The sequence below is a fragment of the Pteropus alecto genome, unplaced genomic scaffold (genome assembly GCF_000325575.1).
Source record: "Pteropus alecto unplaced genomic scaffold, ASM32557v1 scaffold81, whole genome shotgun sequence".
NCBI lineage: Eukaryota > Metazoa > Chordata > Mammalia > Chiroptera > Pteropodidae > Pteropus > Pteropus alecto.
In genome coordinates, this window is record NW_006433378.1 from 16,400,326 (window position 1) to 16,419,468 (window position 19,143).

Genomic DNA, 19,143 nt, shown 5'->3' on the forward strand with positions numbered 1-19,143 from the left:
TTTGCAGTGGATGGACTCAGGATATACTGAGAATTCCAATTTGAAAGGATTTGCTGATGGAAGGGATAAGAGCATGGTTCTGACGGAAAACAGAATCAAGAATTACCTCAGAATCAAGAATTAGCTAGGTAAATGATGATGCCATTTTCTGAAATGGAGAAAGCAGGAAGAGAAGCAGGTATGTAGAGAAAAATCAAACATGTAAAGGAAATGTATGCTAAAAATTACAAAATGCTGATGAAAGAGATAAAAGAAGATTTAAATAAATGAAAAGATATACTATGTTCATAGACTGAAGACTCAATATAGTAAAGATGTCAATTCTCCCCAAATTGATATACGAGTTTAATACAGTTTCTATCAAAATACCAGCAAGACTTGTCAGTATAGAAAAGATTACTCTAAAATCAAATGAAAAGGCAAAGGACATAGAATAGTTAAAATAATTTTTATAAAAAGTAACATGGGCGGAATTATTCTACCTGATTTCGAGACCTATTTATAGCTACAGTAATCAAGACTGTGATACTGACAGAGGGATAGACACAGATTAATGGAACAGAATAGAGACAGAATAGGAACCCAGAAATGATCCCACACAAATATGCCCTCCAATTTTTAACAAGAGTGAAAAGCAGTTCAATGGAGAATGACAGCCTTTTCAACAAATGGTGCTGGAGCAAGTTGATGTCTATAGGCAAGAAAACATGAACCTCAACCTAAATCTCACATCTCATACAAGGTTTAACTCAAAATGGACCACAGATTTAAATATAAAACTATAAAATTTTTAGGAAAAAGAACTGGAGAAAATCTTTGGGATCTATGACGAGGCAAAGAATTCTTAGAACTGACATCCAAAGCATGATCCATGAAGGGAAAAATTGATAAAGTGGAGTTCAAAAAAAATTAAAAATTTCTGATCTGCAAAAACTTGTTTATAGGATGAAAGGACAAATTACAGACAAAGAGAAAATATTTGCAAACTACATATCTAACAAAGGACTACTATCTAGAATATATATTTTTAAAATTCTCAAAACTCAACAATAAAAAAACAAACGATCCAATTAGAACATGGCCAAAGATATTAATAGACATTTCACCAAAAAAAGATATACAAATGGCAAATAAGCACATGAAAAGATGTTCAACACAATTAGCCAATAGGGAAATGCAAATTAAAACAACAATGAGAAATCACTACAAACTAATGGGAATGGCTAAAATAAAGAGACGATATTAAATGCTGGCAAGGATCTGAAAAACTAATTACTCACACATTGCTTGTAGGAATGTAAAAGTACAGCCACTCCTAAACTCAGTTTGGTATTTTCCTGGACATTTATCCCAGAGCAATGAAAACATATATTCACAAAAACCTGTACACAAATGTTCATAGCAGCTTTATTCATAATAGCCAAAAAGCTAAAAACAATTCAAATATCCTGTAAAGAGTGAATGGTTAAACAAAGTGGGGTCCACCCACACCCCACACAAAGGAGTACTACTCAGCAATAAAAAGGAACGAACTACTGATATATTGATACACACAACCACTTGGATGAATCTCCAAAGAATTACGCTGAGTGAAAAAAGCCAGTCCCATAAGATTACATAGTATATGATCCCATTCATGTAACATTCTTGAAATGACAAAATTGTAGAAATGGAGAACAGATTAGTAGTTGCCAGAAGTAAAGAGGTAGGGGAAGGGCAGAGGGGAGTAGGCGTGGCTATAAAGGCCAACATGAGGGATCCTTGTGAAGGAACTCTTCTGTATCTTTACACCATCAATGTCTATACTCTGGTTGTGATATTGTACTGCAGTTCTGCAAGATGCTATCATTGAGGAAACTGGGTAAAGGTAATTGAGATCTCTCTGTATTATTTCTTATAACTGCATAGGAATCTATAATTATCTCAAAATCAAATTTAATTTTAAAAAGGATTAGCAAAGGTAAGAGCAATATAGAAAATGATAGTCTTTCTTTGGATCATGAATAGAAGAGCATGCCAAAAAGGCCAAGGGCATTCCAGAAGGTCTCACCAAAATGCACTCCAATACTCCTCAATGCACCCTTCCCTATACTAATTTGAAAAACGAAAAATGCTATCTCGATTTAATGTTTCTTTTATGAATTATCTGTTTATACTCTCGGCAAAACTGTTTTTAAATCATAAACCCAACTTTACAAAATATTAGTGTCACGCAATAAAAATTGAAATGTATGTCCTTCAAACTGGTATAAAATCAAGATCAGAATCACACCCACACCCAAACAACTGGACGAGTTGAAACTTTAAGATTTACTTACTCTTAAGTGAACAGGTAAAGAGAGACCCTGGAATCTTCGTACAAGATTCGACTGAGCGGCTTGAAGGTTGTGAACTGCTGACACTTCGTACTGGAAACAAATACTTGTTCTTGGAATAAGAGGGCCCTCACTCACATCAATGAAGTCACCAAATCTGATTTGATTTTAAAAACAAATAAAACCTCAAAATCAAATGACTTACAATACATTGGGGAAGGAAGGGAATCTATTAATTCTCTCTGCTGCTACGTCCCTAATCAGGAATATTCTAAGTGGCTGGATTCAGTCTCTAGCAGCCTTTGACATCACAGGCTCAAGTGAAGAGGCTAAAACTTTGAAAATTAAAGTGAACTTTTTTCTTCATTAGCATTGATATAACTTTAAAGATTTTTAAGATCACTGAAAACATCATGTTATCAAGTAGATCCAGTGTCTAAAACTGATAACCTCCAACTTTTTAAGAACTCATTTTAACAGAGTTTAGAAGTCAGTAAATAGGGAAAATTGTGTCCAAAAACAAAGAGCGACTTTCTAGAGGAAAAAAATTCAAATCTAAATCAAGAAAGCATGAGGTTGAATAAACAGTTACAGGCCATGAAGTCAATTTTGCATAACACACTGTCTTACTTCTCTCATCCCTGAGTCAGAAAGCACATTCTGGTTTAATTTACTTATATGTAATATAAGTAGTAACTGATTAGTCAGAATTCACATTTCTGTATACACATGAATTATCATGTGCAATTCCTAATGTAAATATTCTGCTCAATTTCAAAATTATCTCTTAAAAATTACATTTTTAAACAATGGTTTTCCACTCTTTAAATGCAGAAATAAAAATAACAATAAAATGAGGAACAGAAACCACAACTGTTCCAGAAGACAATTTAAAGCTTCCAATTACCACATTAAAACAACAAACGAGGCAATAGAAAATAAGGTTAATAACAAAAAAGGTACAAATTCATCTTTTACAGTTGTATACTACATTCAGATAACAATAAAGCTAAACCTTACTATAATTAGCAGCCAATGTTTTTTTTACTTTCACTTACCTGTGTAGCTTAACTATTCTCTCAGAGTTCTGAGATGCCTTCTCTTCTATGTAATCTATTTTATACCTAAAAAGCAGCAAAGAAAAAAATTTAATTATAAATATACAAAGAGGTGTTTTACGAAACCTCCCTTCTCTTCCTCTTTAGGTTTACATTTGGTGCCTCCTCTTCCTGAACACCCGTGCACACCTCATCTCCTTCAATGTGGCCACACACAGTCTCACGATTCCATGAGACTGATTCCACCGATGCCACAGCAGCCTCCTAGGCGCCAACCTAATGGGCACTTTCAGGTCCTCGTTTTCTTAACACCACTGCTCACCTCCACTTCTCAAAATGCTTATTAATTCTCTGGCCACTCTTCTCTTTCTCTGCCCTTCAAGGGTTCTGTCCTAGACCTTCTTTTCAGTCTTAAGAGTCCTTGCTGTGCTAGCTCCTGGATTTGCACAGCTTTAATAACCACCTATGCATTTATACCTTCCACACCTCTGCTTCTAATCCACACAGCTCTTCTGAGCCCCAAACTATACATCCAGGACCCTTCTGGACATCTATTAGGGTGTTCCACAGGCACCTTAAACTTCCAAATTCTCAAAACTAAACAAAAAATTGTCCCCTCTTTTCCCACAAACTTCTTCTTATTCCTAGCTTAGGAATAAGATAGCTCAGTTCTTATTTTCCTAGCTTAATAAATGACACAGCCAACCACCCATTTTCCAAGTGAAAAACTTGGAAGATTTCCTTGATTTCTGCTTCTCCCACCACACTCCCTACATCCATTTCATTACCAAGTCATGTCACAGTTCTGCCTAAATGCTTCTCGAATCTACCCCATTTTGTCAGTGTAGTTAATAGCAGAGATGGAACCACACAGCCCAGGTTCAAATCATGACCTTACCACTTACTATCAAGAGCCTTGTCTATTCACCCCACGGTGCTAAACAAATATTACATGTGTGTGGCAAAGCTGGGAAACATTAGTTTATACAAAAACATCCACTTACTGCCACACCCCTGCTGCCAGGGCCTCCCAAGCATTACCAAAGGAGACCATTCCCTTGAATGTGTACCTCCCAACCCACCTCTAAGAGATGCTCCTGTCTTCTGGACAGAATCTATGCTATTTTTTTTGCAATGCAGATTCCCTTTCTAATTAGTTCCAATTTCAATTAGATCAATATTAAAATTTAGTTTATGGTCTTACAACTAGTGGAAGAACGTGAACTGGAAGTTTTCTGAGTGAGAACGGGAACTGAGAAGCCAGGATTTAAAATGTTGACAAAGAAATCTATCAAATGAATAATTCTTGTGCAGAAGACTAAAACCTAGCTGTGTAAACATTCTACTTCAGCTGTTAGCTCCCTCCAAATGGCCGGCACTTTCTACCTTACCCTTTCATTTAAAGAGTGCAAGGAGGGAGGGAAAAGGCTGCCAATGGACAAAATAATAATTAATATCTGTTATTATTTCACAATGGAAGGAAAAAAGAAAATATACGATTATGTTGATATAAAGAGAAGGAATGGCCAAAGAAACAGAGAGAGAAAGTGAGAAAATTATCAAACGGGAGAGGGGGCCTTTCCTCAGTGAAATAAATAATGAGATGAACAAAAGTAAATAGGCTGGTACAGAAAAAGAGATCTTAGAGCTAAAAATAAAACACTGTTCTTCAAACAGCAAATATAAAAATTCTTAAGATCTCAATTTTCTTTACTGCATATAACTTGGGAAGGTTAATCTTGTTTTAAAGGAAGTCAACACTTACTTGTTGTGTTGAAATATTTCTAATGCCACTTTTGCATCAACTTCCAGAGTTTCAAATGGAAGATCTTTATAAATTAAAGCACGAGCATCCTTTGTGAAGGAACGTAGGTTCTCCTTAAAAATAAAAGTATTAACCTCTTTAACAATTTACTTAAAAACATTTCTACATAAGGCAAATAAGATAAATTGTATGAATAATATTCTAAATCCAACTAAAACAAAAAGCAAATCAAATTTGTTAGGAGAGTTATTAGTTTGTAAAATTAAATATTTGGACCATAAAATGTAAGGGTAGAAATTTTTCCCAACTTCATAAAACTTGCAAATTACTTGTAATTAGATATCAGTCTGTATCAATAATTATTAAAGATAATCCTACAAAAAATTTATAATAAACATTTCAAATTATACAACCTTATAAATATTTACGAAAACGATGCAAGTGGAAATGCTAATAAATAGTAAGATACAAAAATCTGTTTACACTAATTTGTAAAACTAAGTTTTTTAGATACACAGAGGAAAAGTTATTGTTTATATGACTCAGAAAGTTTCAATAGGAAATGTAATGTCATCATTGGCTCTGTCCAAAATATAGCATATTTCCAATATGATAACTTTCTGCTTAATGAAAATGTCAACTTTACACAATTAAAATGAGTCTTTAATAATACACATTACCGATGTTCATGAGATTTTTAATAAAAACTATAATTGAGTTTTCATACTATAAGTCATTAATATAGAAAAGATCGATCACTATTATGCAAATAATTTTTGTAATAAAATTCTTTCCATAAACTTCCTGTTAGATTTCTTTCTACATGAAATGACTCTTCTCCATTCTTGAAGGGATAACATTGTATTTCTACATTCATGGTTTAATATAGCTGTTAGTTGACTATAACTCTCCCTTACTTTCTCTAAACTGTGCACTCAACCCCATGAAGTCTGCGATTAGCTAGTGCATTTCTTTTTAAGGTTTTATCTTTAAAAAAAGGAAGAGGAGGCAGCATGTTTCACAAATAATGAGAGTCGAATCTTGATCTCGTGAGTTTTTACTTAACTACTCCAATAAAGAATCTCTTTTTAAATCTGGGGGCATACTTAGAAAGGAAGAAGTTAAATCGATGTGAATCCAGAGATTATAAACAGTTCCAAGTCCTTCCTAGGCTTTCCTCCCCATCTCTCTCTTCACTTCCTCCCCTTCTCGCTTTCTCTCTTTCTTCCTTCCTATTCACTCCTCTCTCCCTGTTGACATTAAGTATATCGGTAGGATTATAAAAGGAATAACTTCCAAAGCCAGAATTTAAATCTGCCCTGACTCCAAAACTCTTGCTTTTAGGAACTACAGTTTTCACTAAATCTAAGATGTACCACCAAAGGAAAACACTATCAATTATAAGATGCCAACTATGGTAAAACACATTTGTTTCCAGAGATATTAAAATGTGAAAAAAATATACAAGATGGAATTGATAAAATGGTAGGCTACATCATCTCCCCATTTCTGGTCTCTAGACTTCCAATCTGTAGGACATACAGTTTTGCTTAATTAAGAATTAGGCATTTGCATACTCTCCCTAATCATAACTAAGTCTCTAGGTTTGACTTTTGAAAGTTGTCAGCACCCCACACCTACGGAGCATCTTATCTAGATCGTCTTTGTTAGGGAGGCCCGCTGCTAGTCAAGTCCCCAACCAACCAGGAGCACCCTCATTAGAGTGCAGACCATTCACAATGAGTCTAGTTTGTTGCTATTTGGGTTAGCTTTGTCAAAGTCTGAGTCTTTAATTCGCTCCCCGCTCTCAATGTGACCCTTGCGTATAGGAGGATCTCACTGTACAAGTTTAGGACAACAGATTTCAAATTGTGCTCTGGGGATCCAAGTTTAAGGCTCCATGCTCATGTCCACCATATCAGCCAAGATAGTTAAGCTTCTATATTTTATGTTCTGAGCACCTTGAAAACCGCTATCTTAAGGAACAGAGGAAAAATACAAGGAAGGAAGCATTTTAAGAAAAGGTCGAACAGGACATAAAGCTTCCATACAACTGACCAGGCTTTTATGAGTACCTTCATTCATATGCTTCTGCCTTAAATACAGTGGAAAAGCAACAAAAAAGATAGATTGACAAACAGACAAACGGACAGCTTCATTCCTTTAAATATCCTCAACTCAGTAATACTAACATAGGAATAATTCTAACAAAGAAAAGCACCGTCTCTAAAATACTCCAAAGCAGGGGCCCCAGCCCCCGGCCACAGACAGGTACTGGTCCATGGCCTGTTAGAAACCAAGCCACACAGCAGGAGGTGAGCAGCAGGCAAGTGAGCGAAGCTTCATCTGTATTTGCAGCCGCTCCCCAGCTCTAGCATCACCACTTCAGCTCCACCTCAGATCATCAGGCATTAGATTCTAATAGGAGCACAGTTCCCCGATGCCGGAAAGGTTGGGGACCGCTGCTCCAAACAGCATACTTACTTTTGATGGCATCCACTCATCAAGTCTCTTATCCAAAACTACATCATAGCAGAAGGCTCCTGCAATTACTGTAAATCCAACCGAAATAAAAGGCATAGTTACATCTGTTAGCGTAAAAAATTATCAATTTGCAACAACTGAATGTTATACCATAAAATGAAGTGTTAAGCAATCTCTTCCAACTCTACAAATTACAAAACTGTTATCTTTATCCTAGCTACTTGCCAGAGTTCTACCACCTTTACCACATCCAAAAACTTAATTCACCTATTATTAACCACAAATCACCAGTATTTTTGAAACATTCAAGTTTTCTTCAAAAATATTATCACTACAGAGATTTCAAATAGTTACCAGATACAAAAATTTCCAAAGAACAAGGTATTTAATAAGGAGATAAATGACTAAATGGACATGAAATGTAGAATTTTTTAAATATCGCCTACATACTTTTATTTTTGTCTTGTTCTTCTTAGAATCATTTATTGAGTTTTTCAAATATTTTTAGTTGTATATACTTCTACATTTTTAAAATACAAATGTGATCCTATTACACATAATACTGCAAAATCCTAGCTTTAGCTAAATTGCAAAAAGCATGAACTCTTCCATCTCCCCCAAATGATGTCCCTCTCCAGAGTCATGGTCATTTCTAGTGACATTGTACTACCTAAGTGTGACTTTCTCCAGAAGTTTATTTATATTCCCATTCCCTGCTCCCATTTTCCATTTAATTTAGAAATAAATGCTTAAGTGGTAAGAAATAAACACTGGGACAATGTAATTACATAAACTTGACATTCAAGAGAAACAGTCTCCTCTAATTGTATTACATTAATTTTTGACCTCCAATAATTAAATAGGATGCACTTTGTTACCCATAATAAATGGAATGTATGTATGATGGTAATTTATATTAGATAAAATTAGAAATGAACTCTATACATCAAAAATAGATCCCAAAATATTCAAAGATTACAAAAAGTATATTTATATTTATATGTGTACATTACCAGGAACTTCTGGAGCTCTGACCAAACTGACCACATACTCATCTTTGAATGCCCTCTCTATCACACAGCCCATCATCATGGCACAAGAACGCCAATAAGCCTAGAAAAATAAAATAGACACAAACATACAGTCTAAGATTCAATGAAGTTTATTCGACATTAAAATTTAGGTTTTTGACTTAGGGAATATTATTCAAATATCTGTCCATCTTCAACATGTAGCAATAGTTTCCATCAGGCCGTGACACTATACTAAGCGAAAACCACAAAAGAATGAAACACCAACTTCATATTGTCAGCAATATTTCTGTGCAATATATCAGGCACTCTAATGTTTATCAACCAATATATAGTTTCACTATCTGGTAGTAACTTTATTTTTAACCCAGGATAAAGTTAACTTGTTAACAAACCTGTGCTAAAGTAAAGTAAATATATTACTATACACCTGTTTTTAAATATATATAATGGAGGAGAAACTCAACTTTTAAGAATTATTTATAACTCTTATTCTATATCTAACATCACATACATCACTCAAGTTAATTATCTGTACAGCAAAGCAACTTCACTATTAACCAGGCTTTCATTTTACTAGTATGTTTTGATCCACAGTCATGCCTGATATGGGTATCCACACAACGACCTTATCAGAGTTGTAAATAGAAACACAAGTTCTGCACATACCTGCTCATCTTATGTTCATACTAGCACTACTATAACTGGGCACTTAACTTTCATAAGTTCTTCTCTACATCTGAGAACTACAAGAGTGGGTTCATTTGGTTGTGTGTGGCAGACTGCTACAGAATGTATTCTATACAACCACATAACATACACAAAAAATAAGTACAAGCTCAAGCTATGAAGGCGAGTAGCAAAAATGCACTTCTTCATCTATCCTATGAAGATGTTTATAAATCTGTCGAACTCCGGAGTCAGAATGCCTAGGTCCAAATCCAGGCTCTACCATTTCCTAAACTGGTAACTTGGTCAACCTCTCCTTGCCTTATTTAGTTATGTGGAAAATAGGGATAATAGCATCTATTTTATGGGATTTTTATGAGGATTAAATAAATATTAATACCTAAAAAACACTTAAGACAGTGGTCGATACACAATACTCAATGTTAACTATTACTATTATATCTATCATTTTCTCGTTTAAGTATTTCATTTCAACAAATATTATTAAATATCTACTGTATGTAAATTAAGGACTGGGTCCAATAAGGAACATGATCCCCTTCTTCTCAGAACCAAATTAAAATTAAAATATTAAAAATTAAATATCATATCTAGAATTTAAATTAAAATATGCGTCTAGAGATACTAGCCAAGTATTGTGAAGCCCTAGAGAAAAGAAGGATTAATTCTGACAAGAAGAAACTAAGAACCTTCCTCAGAGTGGATGGCATTTTAATTGAACTATAAAAGATAAACAGGATTTTAACAGAGAGGAAAGGAAATGCTCAGAGTTCAAGGAAGAGCATCAACAAAAGCAAGTAGGATAACAAGCATAAATCACTAGTTATCAAGTCTTCTACTGTGGCCAGAGCAAAGAGGAAGTGGAAAGATGCAGTGGGAGGTAAGGCTGGGGTCAGATCACACAGGGCCTGGAAAGTTACAATGAACAGTTATCAAATAGGAAAGTTCTTTAGAATTGACATGATCCTTAGCAACGTCATGTAATAAAACTCTTATAGGACTATTAAGGAAGACTTTAGTATTAAAGGGGAGAGGGGTGGGTAGAAAGAGTGAAAAAGTTCTTGAAATAATCCAGAGAAGATGCTCATAGGCTGAATTCCAGCAGTAGCAATAGGGATGAAATCATCTGCAATAAAGAGGGTGATGAATAAGTGTCAGTTGAACAAAGATATGAATGTAAAATACATGCCATATCGTTTCCTCAAACCAAAATACATGAATGCCACTGGTATTTTCTGAACTGTAAAAATGCCTAATCTAATAAGTAAAACACAAGCTAGTACAGTATAACATTTGATCTTGGCTATATTTGCACATTTCATACTCTATAGAAAAAAGATTTTAACAAAATCCAGGAGAAAAAAATTTAAAAACCGAGGATTAGGAGAGAATATGGAGACAGAAATACCTTATTAACTTCTCCTGGATCGCGATCTTTGAAAGTAAGAAATTTAATATCACAGGACTTGGTCAAAGGCTTATACATGTCCCACGGCTGTCCATCCACAAGAGCCAGAATGGACTTCTTGCAGTACCACTCACCTAAATCTAGAAATTTAAAATAGATTGAAGGTCAAAATCTAACAAAACTCAAAGTGAAAAGTTACATGTTTAAGTGCTATCTTAAGAAATAAAACAATAGAAAGACAAGATTCTGCAAGCTGTCTTTCTTTTTGGAGAAAAAAGTATTACATATTACCTCTGTAACCATTAAAAAAATAAAACCTCAAACATGTATTGTTAAAATCTCATTTTTTTTTTTAACACCTACAGCACCTGGTATTCCAAGGTGGTCTCCCATCCAAGTACTAACCAGGCCAGACCCCACTTAGCTTCCGAGATCAGACGAGATTGGGCACGATCAGGTCAATGTATTGTTGATCATTAACAAAATTACTCAAACCATTTACAAAATTCAATAAGGCTAAGTCTAGTTTGAAATTAATTTGTCAATTACTAATTATTAAAACAATTTTCCAAGAGCTACACTTAAATATTCAGAGAGCAGCATCATTGATATCTTTAGATATACGCACGCACAACTTACAAAGGAAAATATACTGTACTTCCACAGTAAATCTGTTCTAGGTGGGTTTGGGGTATTGCTCTCGAACTGTCTTTTACCTCCCTAATTAGGTGGCTTTCAAGTACACAGCTATCACAGAAGTGGTCAAATTATAGGGTCTAAATTATCAGCCATTAAATCAGTTTCATAAAGGCAGGGTCATGTCTATTCTTGCTCACTCATCAGTATATCCAGAGCCTAGCACTAGGCCTGAAATATACTAGTACTCAATATAAGTTTACTGAATGTCAAACAAGTCTCAGGGCAGGGGTCATGCTGAGGGTGGTTCAGAGGCTTCATTCATCTCTCCATGGGATGAGAATAAAGCTCCTTAAGGGTCGGAGGTTCCGCTTATCCTCCCTTGCAATCCTAACACCTATCATATAGCTGAGGGTCAATAAAGGCCAAAAAATAAAAAATAAGTGAACAATTATAAATACTAATTCAAATGCCAGAGTAAGTGAACATTGACAGTGTATACTTTATAAGCTATAACTAAAGTTGCTACTTAAATGGAATCATTACTGAGTTTTCCAAAAGTATGAACAATGCAGCTAGTCATATATAAGAGTGAGCATTTGGGTGTATATCTATTGGGGGAGGGGACTTTCTAAATTTAAATATTATCAGTTCTATCAAAGCTACTATACAAACATTTCGATCAGAAATCAAAAATAAAAATATAGAGGCCCTATTCCCTTCATTTCCACACCAAATCACACACAGTACACAGTATCTCCCTTAAGATATGAACACAACAAACATTATTACCCCAATCATATTCACCCCATGCACACTTCCACTCACACATTTACTACACATACATGTAAACAAAAACACAATAGAGGCAAGTGGTAAGCAGATAAACAATTTAAGTTAGGCTATAAGAACTAGAAAGGAAAAGGCCAAAATAGCTGAGGCCAGGGTAGGCCCTCTACAAAATCCTTTCAGACACTCAAGGTCACTGCTGCCATTACACCAGAATGCTGTCTAAAAGAACAAGCTATTAAAATCAGTGCTTTCAGATCTGCCTTCCACCAGAAACAATTATAGCACCTAAATTTAACCAGATTCAAACAAATACCAGCACAACCTGTACCAACCTTGCAACATCCATAGTACCCTCAAGAGCTTAAGCAACAGTGAACAGACAGTAAGATGCCAGATAAAGGAGAACTTCTGGGACATTCAGAAAGCAATTAGAGCATCTTGCCTCCTCTGCACCTATTCTCCCACACAGCTTAGGTATGAGTCAAAACTGTATCCTGATTGGTTACTTACGCATGGCACAACTATAAGGAGTTGAAATGTTTTTATTCATCACAAACATAGTGCCAGGGTCAGTTTTCCCAACGTGTTTAACTTCAATCTTCTCAGTTCGGGGAGTTAGTGACAACTGCCTGTTTTTCTCTTTATTAAAGAGATCATTCTGCATTTCTATCAGTTCGGTTGGCGACAGTTGAGAAGCTGTTGATGTTGCTATAAATCCTGTGTAAAAATTACAATAAGAACGCGGAAAAAATGAATAACAGAGTGCCGATCCCACCCTCTTCTACTCCCACATCACCATCCTCCTACAAGGAAAGAATAGGAAAGAACAGAATTTAAAACGCTGTTCGTCAAAATACTTTCAGTGGTGAAGTTAAACTACTTTCTAATTAATCATTAAAACGCCAACGAAGGAAAACCGCAGCTAGCCCAGATCCACGCCTTTACTTCGACTTTACTCTTTCACCATCAGATCTGTATTTCCTACTAATTTCCACTGTGATATTCCAATCTGTACTTTACAATAGGAGCAAAAATTAACCAGGAAGTGGAGTCAAAACTAGACTAGTCATTGGTAAGGTGAGCAAAGTTGTCACTTCGATAAGGTCTTGGGGACAACGAAGCTGCAGGAGACTGGAAGTCCCACGCCAAAATTACCACTATCTAGAGCGAGAAATCCGGAGCTTATTTAACGAACCCCAAATCAGAAGATTTGACAAGTACGAGTATCCCAATGGAAAAATAAGGACAGGTCTGCACAGGAACATGGGCTCCTTCCCAAAGGCACCCCAGGCTCCTCCAAGAGGCTCTGCCCCTGCCCTCCCTGAGCCCCTTGCTCCGGGAGATCTGTACCCTCCGCCCTCAGTCCCGTGGGACCCCCAGGACCCGCCTCCAGCCCTATCTGTGAAGAGATCATCCTTTAAGCCTTGCTCCCCGTCTTCACGGCCGCTGAAACTCACTCCGGCCAGCCCCGCCACTGGGGGCGGCCCGCAGGAGCCGCAGCCCCGACAGCCCCACTGCCATCGCCTCCGTCGCGGCCACAGGAACCGCCGCGCTCAAGTCCTCTGTCGTCTTCCTCCCCGCGGAAACTCTGAGCGCGCACCCCGGGTTCCGTAGGACAGTTCCGTTCCGGAGCCGACGCTCGGGCTGCGCACCGCCACCGCCGGGCGCGTTAGCGCCTCGCTGAGGATTAGTTAGTTGTCTGAGATCTGGCGTCTGGAGCTGGGGCGCGCGTTCCAGGGTCGCAGAGGCTAAATGACCGAGAGGTGCTGGGCCACTGCGCGGCGGGTGGGTCCTCCACCCGGGGGCTCTGCAGGAAACAAGCGTCTCCTTTGGACCAGCGTCCTGTACGCGTCCTTACCTTCTGTCCGCGGGTTCCAGACCGGCGGGCTGGGCGAAGAAGCCCGTGCTTCCCGCAAAGAGCACTGGAGAGAAAATTTGAGAAAAAACTGCTTCTATTTACTCTTGTCGCTTACGTGGTCAGCCCGGCTGGCCGCGTCGAATACATCTTCTAGCTGGTAGCTTAACTCTCGGTTTTGCTAGGACGAGTTTTCAGTTCGGCCGGGCATTTATTTAGCTATGTTGTCTCGTTGTTACTGACATATCCAAAGCTCCCGAACACTGCAGGACGCACTCAGTAGATTTTTGTTGAATGAACGAACGGAATGCCCTTGTAAAAAGTTGCAGAGCGGTTTCTAATGCCTTTATCATACCAGGATTTACTGCTATTGAAGTAAGCACTCTGCAGGTGAAGTATGGAAATGCTTTCCTTCAAAGCTGTTTGATGCAGTGACTTAAGGCGTTTAAGTGTACAAATTGAGCCCGTTCCCTCTTCCTTCTCGATCTTTGTCTTGCAATGGCACGACACTTCCACCAGGGGGAAGTACCGGCTAAGGAACAAATGCCCGGCTAAGACCCTCCAGGAAGGAATTGGGTGAAGGTGGCCTTAGAATACAAACTTCCATTTATAAGATAAATAAGTACTAGCGATGTAATGTATAACATGATAACTATAATTAACAATGCTGTTTTGTATGTTTGAAAGCTGCTAAGAGAGTAAATCCTAAAAGTTCTCACCACAAGGAAGAAAAATTTTTTAGCACTCCATGAGATGATGGATGGTAACTAAACGTATTGTGATCAAGCTGCAGCATGTACCTTTAATCATTATGCTGAACCTAAACAGTGTTGTATGTCCATTTTAAAACTGGAATTAAAGAAAAAAAAAAAGACCCCATGCCAAGATAGCTCTGCCCACTTGGCCCAAATTTTACATTCATAACAACTGAGCGGGGAAGATGTCATTATCTTCACTCTTAAAATGAGAAATGTAAGTGGCCGAGCTCGGATTTATACCTAGTCTACGTTTTAGTAGGCTACCTCTCATTTAAGATCCTATTTCAAACAAAAAAAGTATACGCACATACACATAGATGGGTGATGTATATGTATGGTGTGTATCTTTGGCTTCCTCCTTAAACAAAGCCTCAGAACATATATTTAAGCAAATTTAATTATAAATTACATTGGGAGCAGTAATTAGAAGTCACAAGTATCACCGAAATTAACTTGGTGGAAGGATGTTAGTAATGATAATGTCCAACAAATATTGAACATATGCCACTCATACTGAACATTTGCTAAGTGATCATGTTTATTAATTCTTATAACCCACTCATGCAATAGGGATAATAATCTCCATTTTCCAGGAGAAAAAATTCAGGTTTGGAAGGCTTGAGAGACCTACTCAAGGTAAAACTTTAGCCAGGAGTTCCCCCAAATGTTTCCTTACTCTAAATCTCATTTCTTGTCTACGGCCATGCTACCCTGAACAAGCCAGATCCCATCTGATCTCAGAAGCTAGGTAGAGCCGGGCCTGGTTAGTACTTGAATGAGAGACCACCTAAGAAGACCAAGTGCTACAGGCATAAAAAATAAAAAATAAAAAAATAACGAATTGTAAACTGACAAGGTCCTTGCCATCTGTGAGGTCAAGCAAGGGTTGCCTAAATAAATAAATAAATAAATAAATCCCTTTCTTGTCTCCCTTTATCAACTTTCTCCCCAAATCTCAATCTCACCCTCTTATTCTCTCTCCCAAATAAAAGAATCAGGTCAATAGCAGTAAATATCTAAGATGAACCTGGAACATCTTATTGTGCAAGAAAGCAAGAAATAATCAAAGATGGACAGAAACATGTTAAAAGGGCACAGACTCCATCTTGAAGAAGGCTCCCATTGTACAAATTTAGGACAATTTAAATTAAAAAAAAAAAGAATAATGAAGGATTATAACATACATGTTTAAAATCCATGAGTCCATGGTGATACACAAACATAAATGAAGAGGAAGTTTTCTTTACAAAGAATGTCAGATAATATATAGAGTAGGAATAATTGAATGGGGGAAAACACCATTCTGCAATTACCAATGTGATAGTTGATTCAGAAAGGGATCATCTACGGATGCTAAAACCAGTGGGGAAAATTTCTTAGAGATCAAGATCGTCTATCTCTAAATATCACCCACAGATTACTGAGGAAACTCCAAGGAATAAAGGAAACTGCAAAGGAGAAATCTGACGGATACTATATCAACAACCTTATCATCGCCCAAAGTGAGACAATCTGACCTACTTTGTGCCTTCTGGTTGTGATATAAACAACATCACCTGTGTAGTATTTGTACCATAAATATTTAACTTGAATCTGAAGAATTATGAGGAAGAGACATCAGATCTATCCAAAAATAATACGTTCTACAAAACAACTAGCCTAAATGTTTCAAAAATATCAGTTTCATGAAAGATGGACCAAAAAAGTTCACAGAACCTTTCTAAATTAAAGGAGACTAAAGAGACATACTGCTGATAGCTGTGTATGATCCTTGTTTGGATCTTGGATCAGAAAGAAAAAAAATTTACGACAGGTATCATTGTGACAGAAATTTAAATATGAACTGTATACTAAATAACATTGCATCAATGTTGTATTTCTTGGACAAGAGTGTAGTATTGTGGTCATACAGGAGAACATCCTTATTCTTAGAATATAATGTTGAAATATTTAGGGGTCCAGTATCACACCTGTAACTCTCAAATGGTTCAGCAAAACTAGGAGCTCTGTATCAAGAGACAGAGCAAGGGTAAATTAAGCTATGTAGCAAAATGTTAACAATTGGTAAAGCTAAATGAGGTGGTGTTTGTACTACTCTTTCAACTTTATTCTGAATGTTTTCAAAATGAAGAGTTGAGGTAATAACCACAGTAGTTTTCAACCACAGCATTTGTGAAGCTCACATTGCATGTCAGTAGCAGCAGCTACAGGCTAACTGTGGCTCTGCAGTTTTATTCCAGAATCCAAGCTGTAGAAGCAGTCCCTCCTTGGGACTTGTGCTTCTGTGGCAGAGGGAACTGAGAACAAGGACTACTCTGTGCGTTGGATCTTTAAAGCTTCTGCTCATACTCACCTAATGCTCATCCCCACTGTCCCCTGTTTACAGCAAGTCCCTACAGCAAGCTCATTGGCAATGGGCAGGAGGTGTATGTCTTCCGCAGGGAGGCAGTGATTGAGGTTATAGAATTATTTAAGGAATAAAGCAAATAACTGAAATCAAGGATCTAATCAGCCATAAAAAAGAATGAAATCTTCCCACTGCAACAACGTGGTTGGACCTAGAGAGTATTATACTAAGTGAAATAAGTCAGACAGAGAAAGACAAATACTATATGATTTCACTTGTTTGTGGAATATAAAAAACAAAACAAACAAAACAGAAACAAACTCTTAGATACAGAGAATATTCTGATGGTTGCTACATGGGACGGGGGTTGGGATATGGGTGAAAAAGGTGACATGATTAGGAAGTACAAACTGGTAGTTACAAAATAGTCATGAGATGTAAAGTACAGCATAGAATATATAGTCGATGATATTGTAATAACCATATGATGCCAGGTGGGTACTAAAACCATAGAGGATCACTTTGTAAGTTATCTAAATGTCTAACTGCTATGCTGTACACCTGAAACTAATATAACATTGAATGTCAACTGTAATTGAAAAATAAACTTTTTTAAATAGAAATATCCATTTAAATAGGAAAAAAAAATACAGTAGCACTCGGTAATTGTCCCAAGATCACAAAGATGAGCTGGGACTCAAACTCAGGTCAATCTCCAAAGCCTATGTTTTTATTTCTCAAATCTATGTCTTTCTATCCAAATATTTGATTTTACATGTTCAAATTATTATACATGTACTTGCTTGGAAAATCATAAATGTATTACAGAGTACCCAGTGAAAAGTCTCCCTCCCAGCTCTTTTCCCCATTACTAGTTCGGGATGCCACTGTTATTCATTTCTTGTATGTCTGTGAGAGTTCTTGATGCCTCTCTCAGCTAACCCAAATATACACACAGAGTTAAATGTGTAAGGATTTTTTAGGGAAAATACATGTGAGATAAAAGGGGAAGGAACCAGGTAAGGCTGACCCCAGGTGATGCGGAGAGGCAAGGAAGACAGAGTGGAGGCATTCTCGACTGCACAGCCTAAAGAAGGTTCATTAAGGGGAGGCGGTTGTCGTTGAGCCAAAGTCTACCATCAGAGGGGTCCCAAGGTCCCAGGAGCAAGCTTGCCTTAGCACCCCACCACTCTCAGTCTTCGGCTGGGAGTGGCCTCTCAGAAGTGAGGAGTGTGGCTTCAGAGCAAACGTGGTGATGGATTTCCAGCTCAGTAACTGGGACTCTGGGTCAGTGACACTCCTTGTAATTGGAGGTCCGCGAAGCACATGGAATAAGCTGAAATCAAATAATTAAAAAAGCATTTGCTATGCATTTCACATTTTCTACATAATTAAACACACACACAAATGCACTTGTATCAATTATATCAGGGCTCAACATCCTCCACGTCCACCTGGCCTGACAGGTGAGGATGGACATGCTAATCCTGAGAAATGAAAGGAAAAAAGCAGGTGCAAACCATGGCTTTTCTTTCTATTCGTATGTGATACCATTGGGCAAAATGGTACCTTCACTTCAACATCATTCCTTACCAGCTCCTTGATGGGCTGAGGTGGCAGTGGAAAGAAAGGCGGGGGCGGGGGAGGCGGTAGGAAGAGAGGGAGAATATGTGATTATGTCTGTGATTGGTGGGGTTTTGGAGAAATGAAATGCAGACAAATATAAAGGTGTACAGATAGTCCACTTCTTCTGCTACCAGTATTTTTTTAAACACCTCTTTCCTCCTTATATCACAAGAAAATCTTATCAGTTCTTTCCCAATAGTAAAGACAGCTAAGGATACAGATCACCAAAGTATAGAGTTTCTTGTGGTTAACGTCTTGTTTCATTTTTTTAAGAATGTGTGAAAAGCCCATTTTTATGTTTCTTACCATCATTAATAAATGTCAAATAATGCTTATTTAAAATACAAATAATTGAGTAAGTCTTGAAAATTACAAATT

General features: G+C 37.2%; 1 protein-coding gene across 4 annotated transcripts in view; it reads right to left on the minus strand.

Moving 5' to 3' along the window:
* The window catches only part of MRPL39 (mitochondrial ribosomal protein L39), a 33,092-nt gene extending 18,628 nt beyond the window's left edge, over positions 1-14,464 (minus strand). For 3 of the 4 annotated variants that reach the window (XM_025044227.1, XM_025044226.1, XM_006908235.3), the window contains exons 1-8: positions 13,637-14,026; positions 12,690-12,896; positions 10,752-10,891; positions 8,636-8,735; positions 7,623-7,690; positions 5,139-5,251; positions 3,374-3,439; positions 2,319-2,472 (exon numbers count right to left, since the gene is read on the minus strand). In XM_025044227.1, coding sequence (XP_024899995.1) covers positions 2,319-2,472; positions 3,374-3,439; positions 5,139-5,251; positions 7,623-7,690; positions 8,636-8,735; positions 10,752-10,891; positions 12,690-12,896; positions 13,637-13,700 — 912 coding nt within the window. In that variant the 5' untranslated portion in view covers positions 13,701-14,026. The other variant, XM_025044228.1, reaches the window with a different exon arrangement.
* Between the last annotated feature and the right edge of the window lie 4,679 nt (positions 14,465-19,143).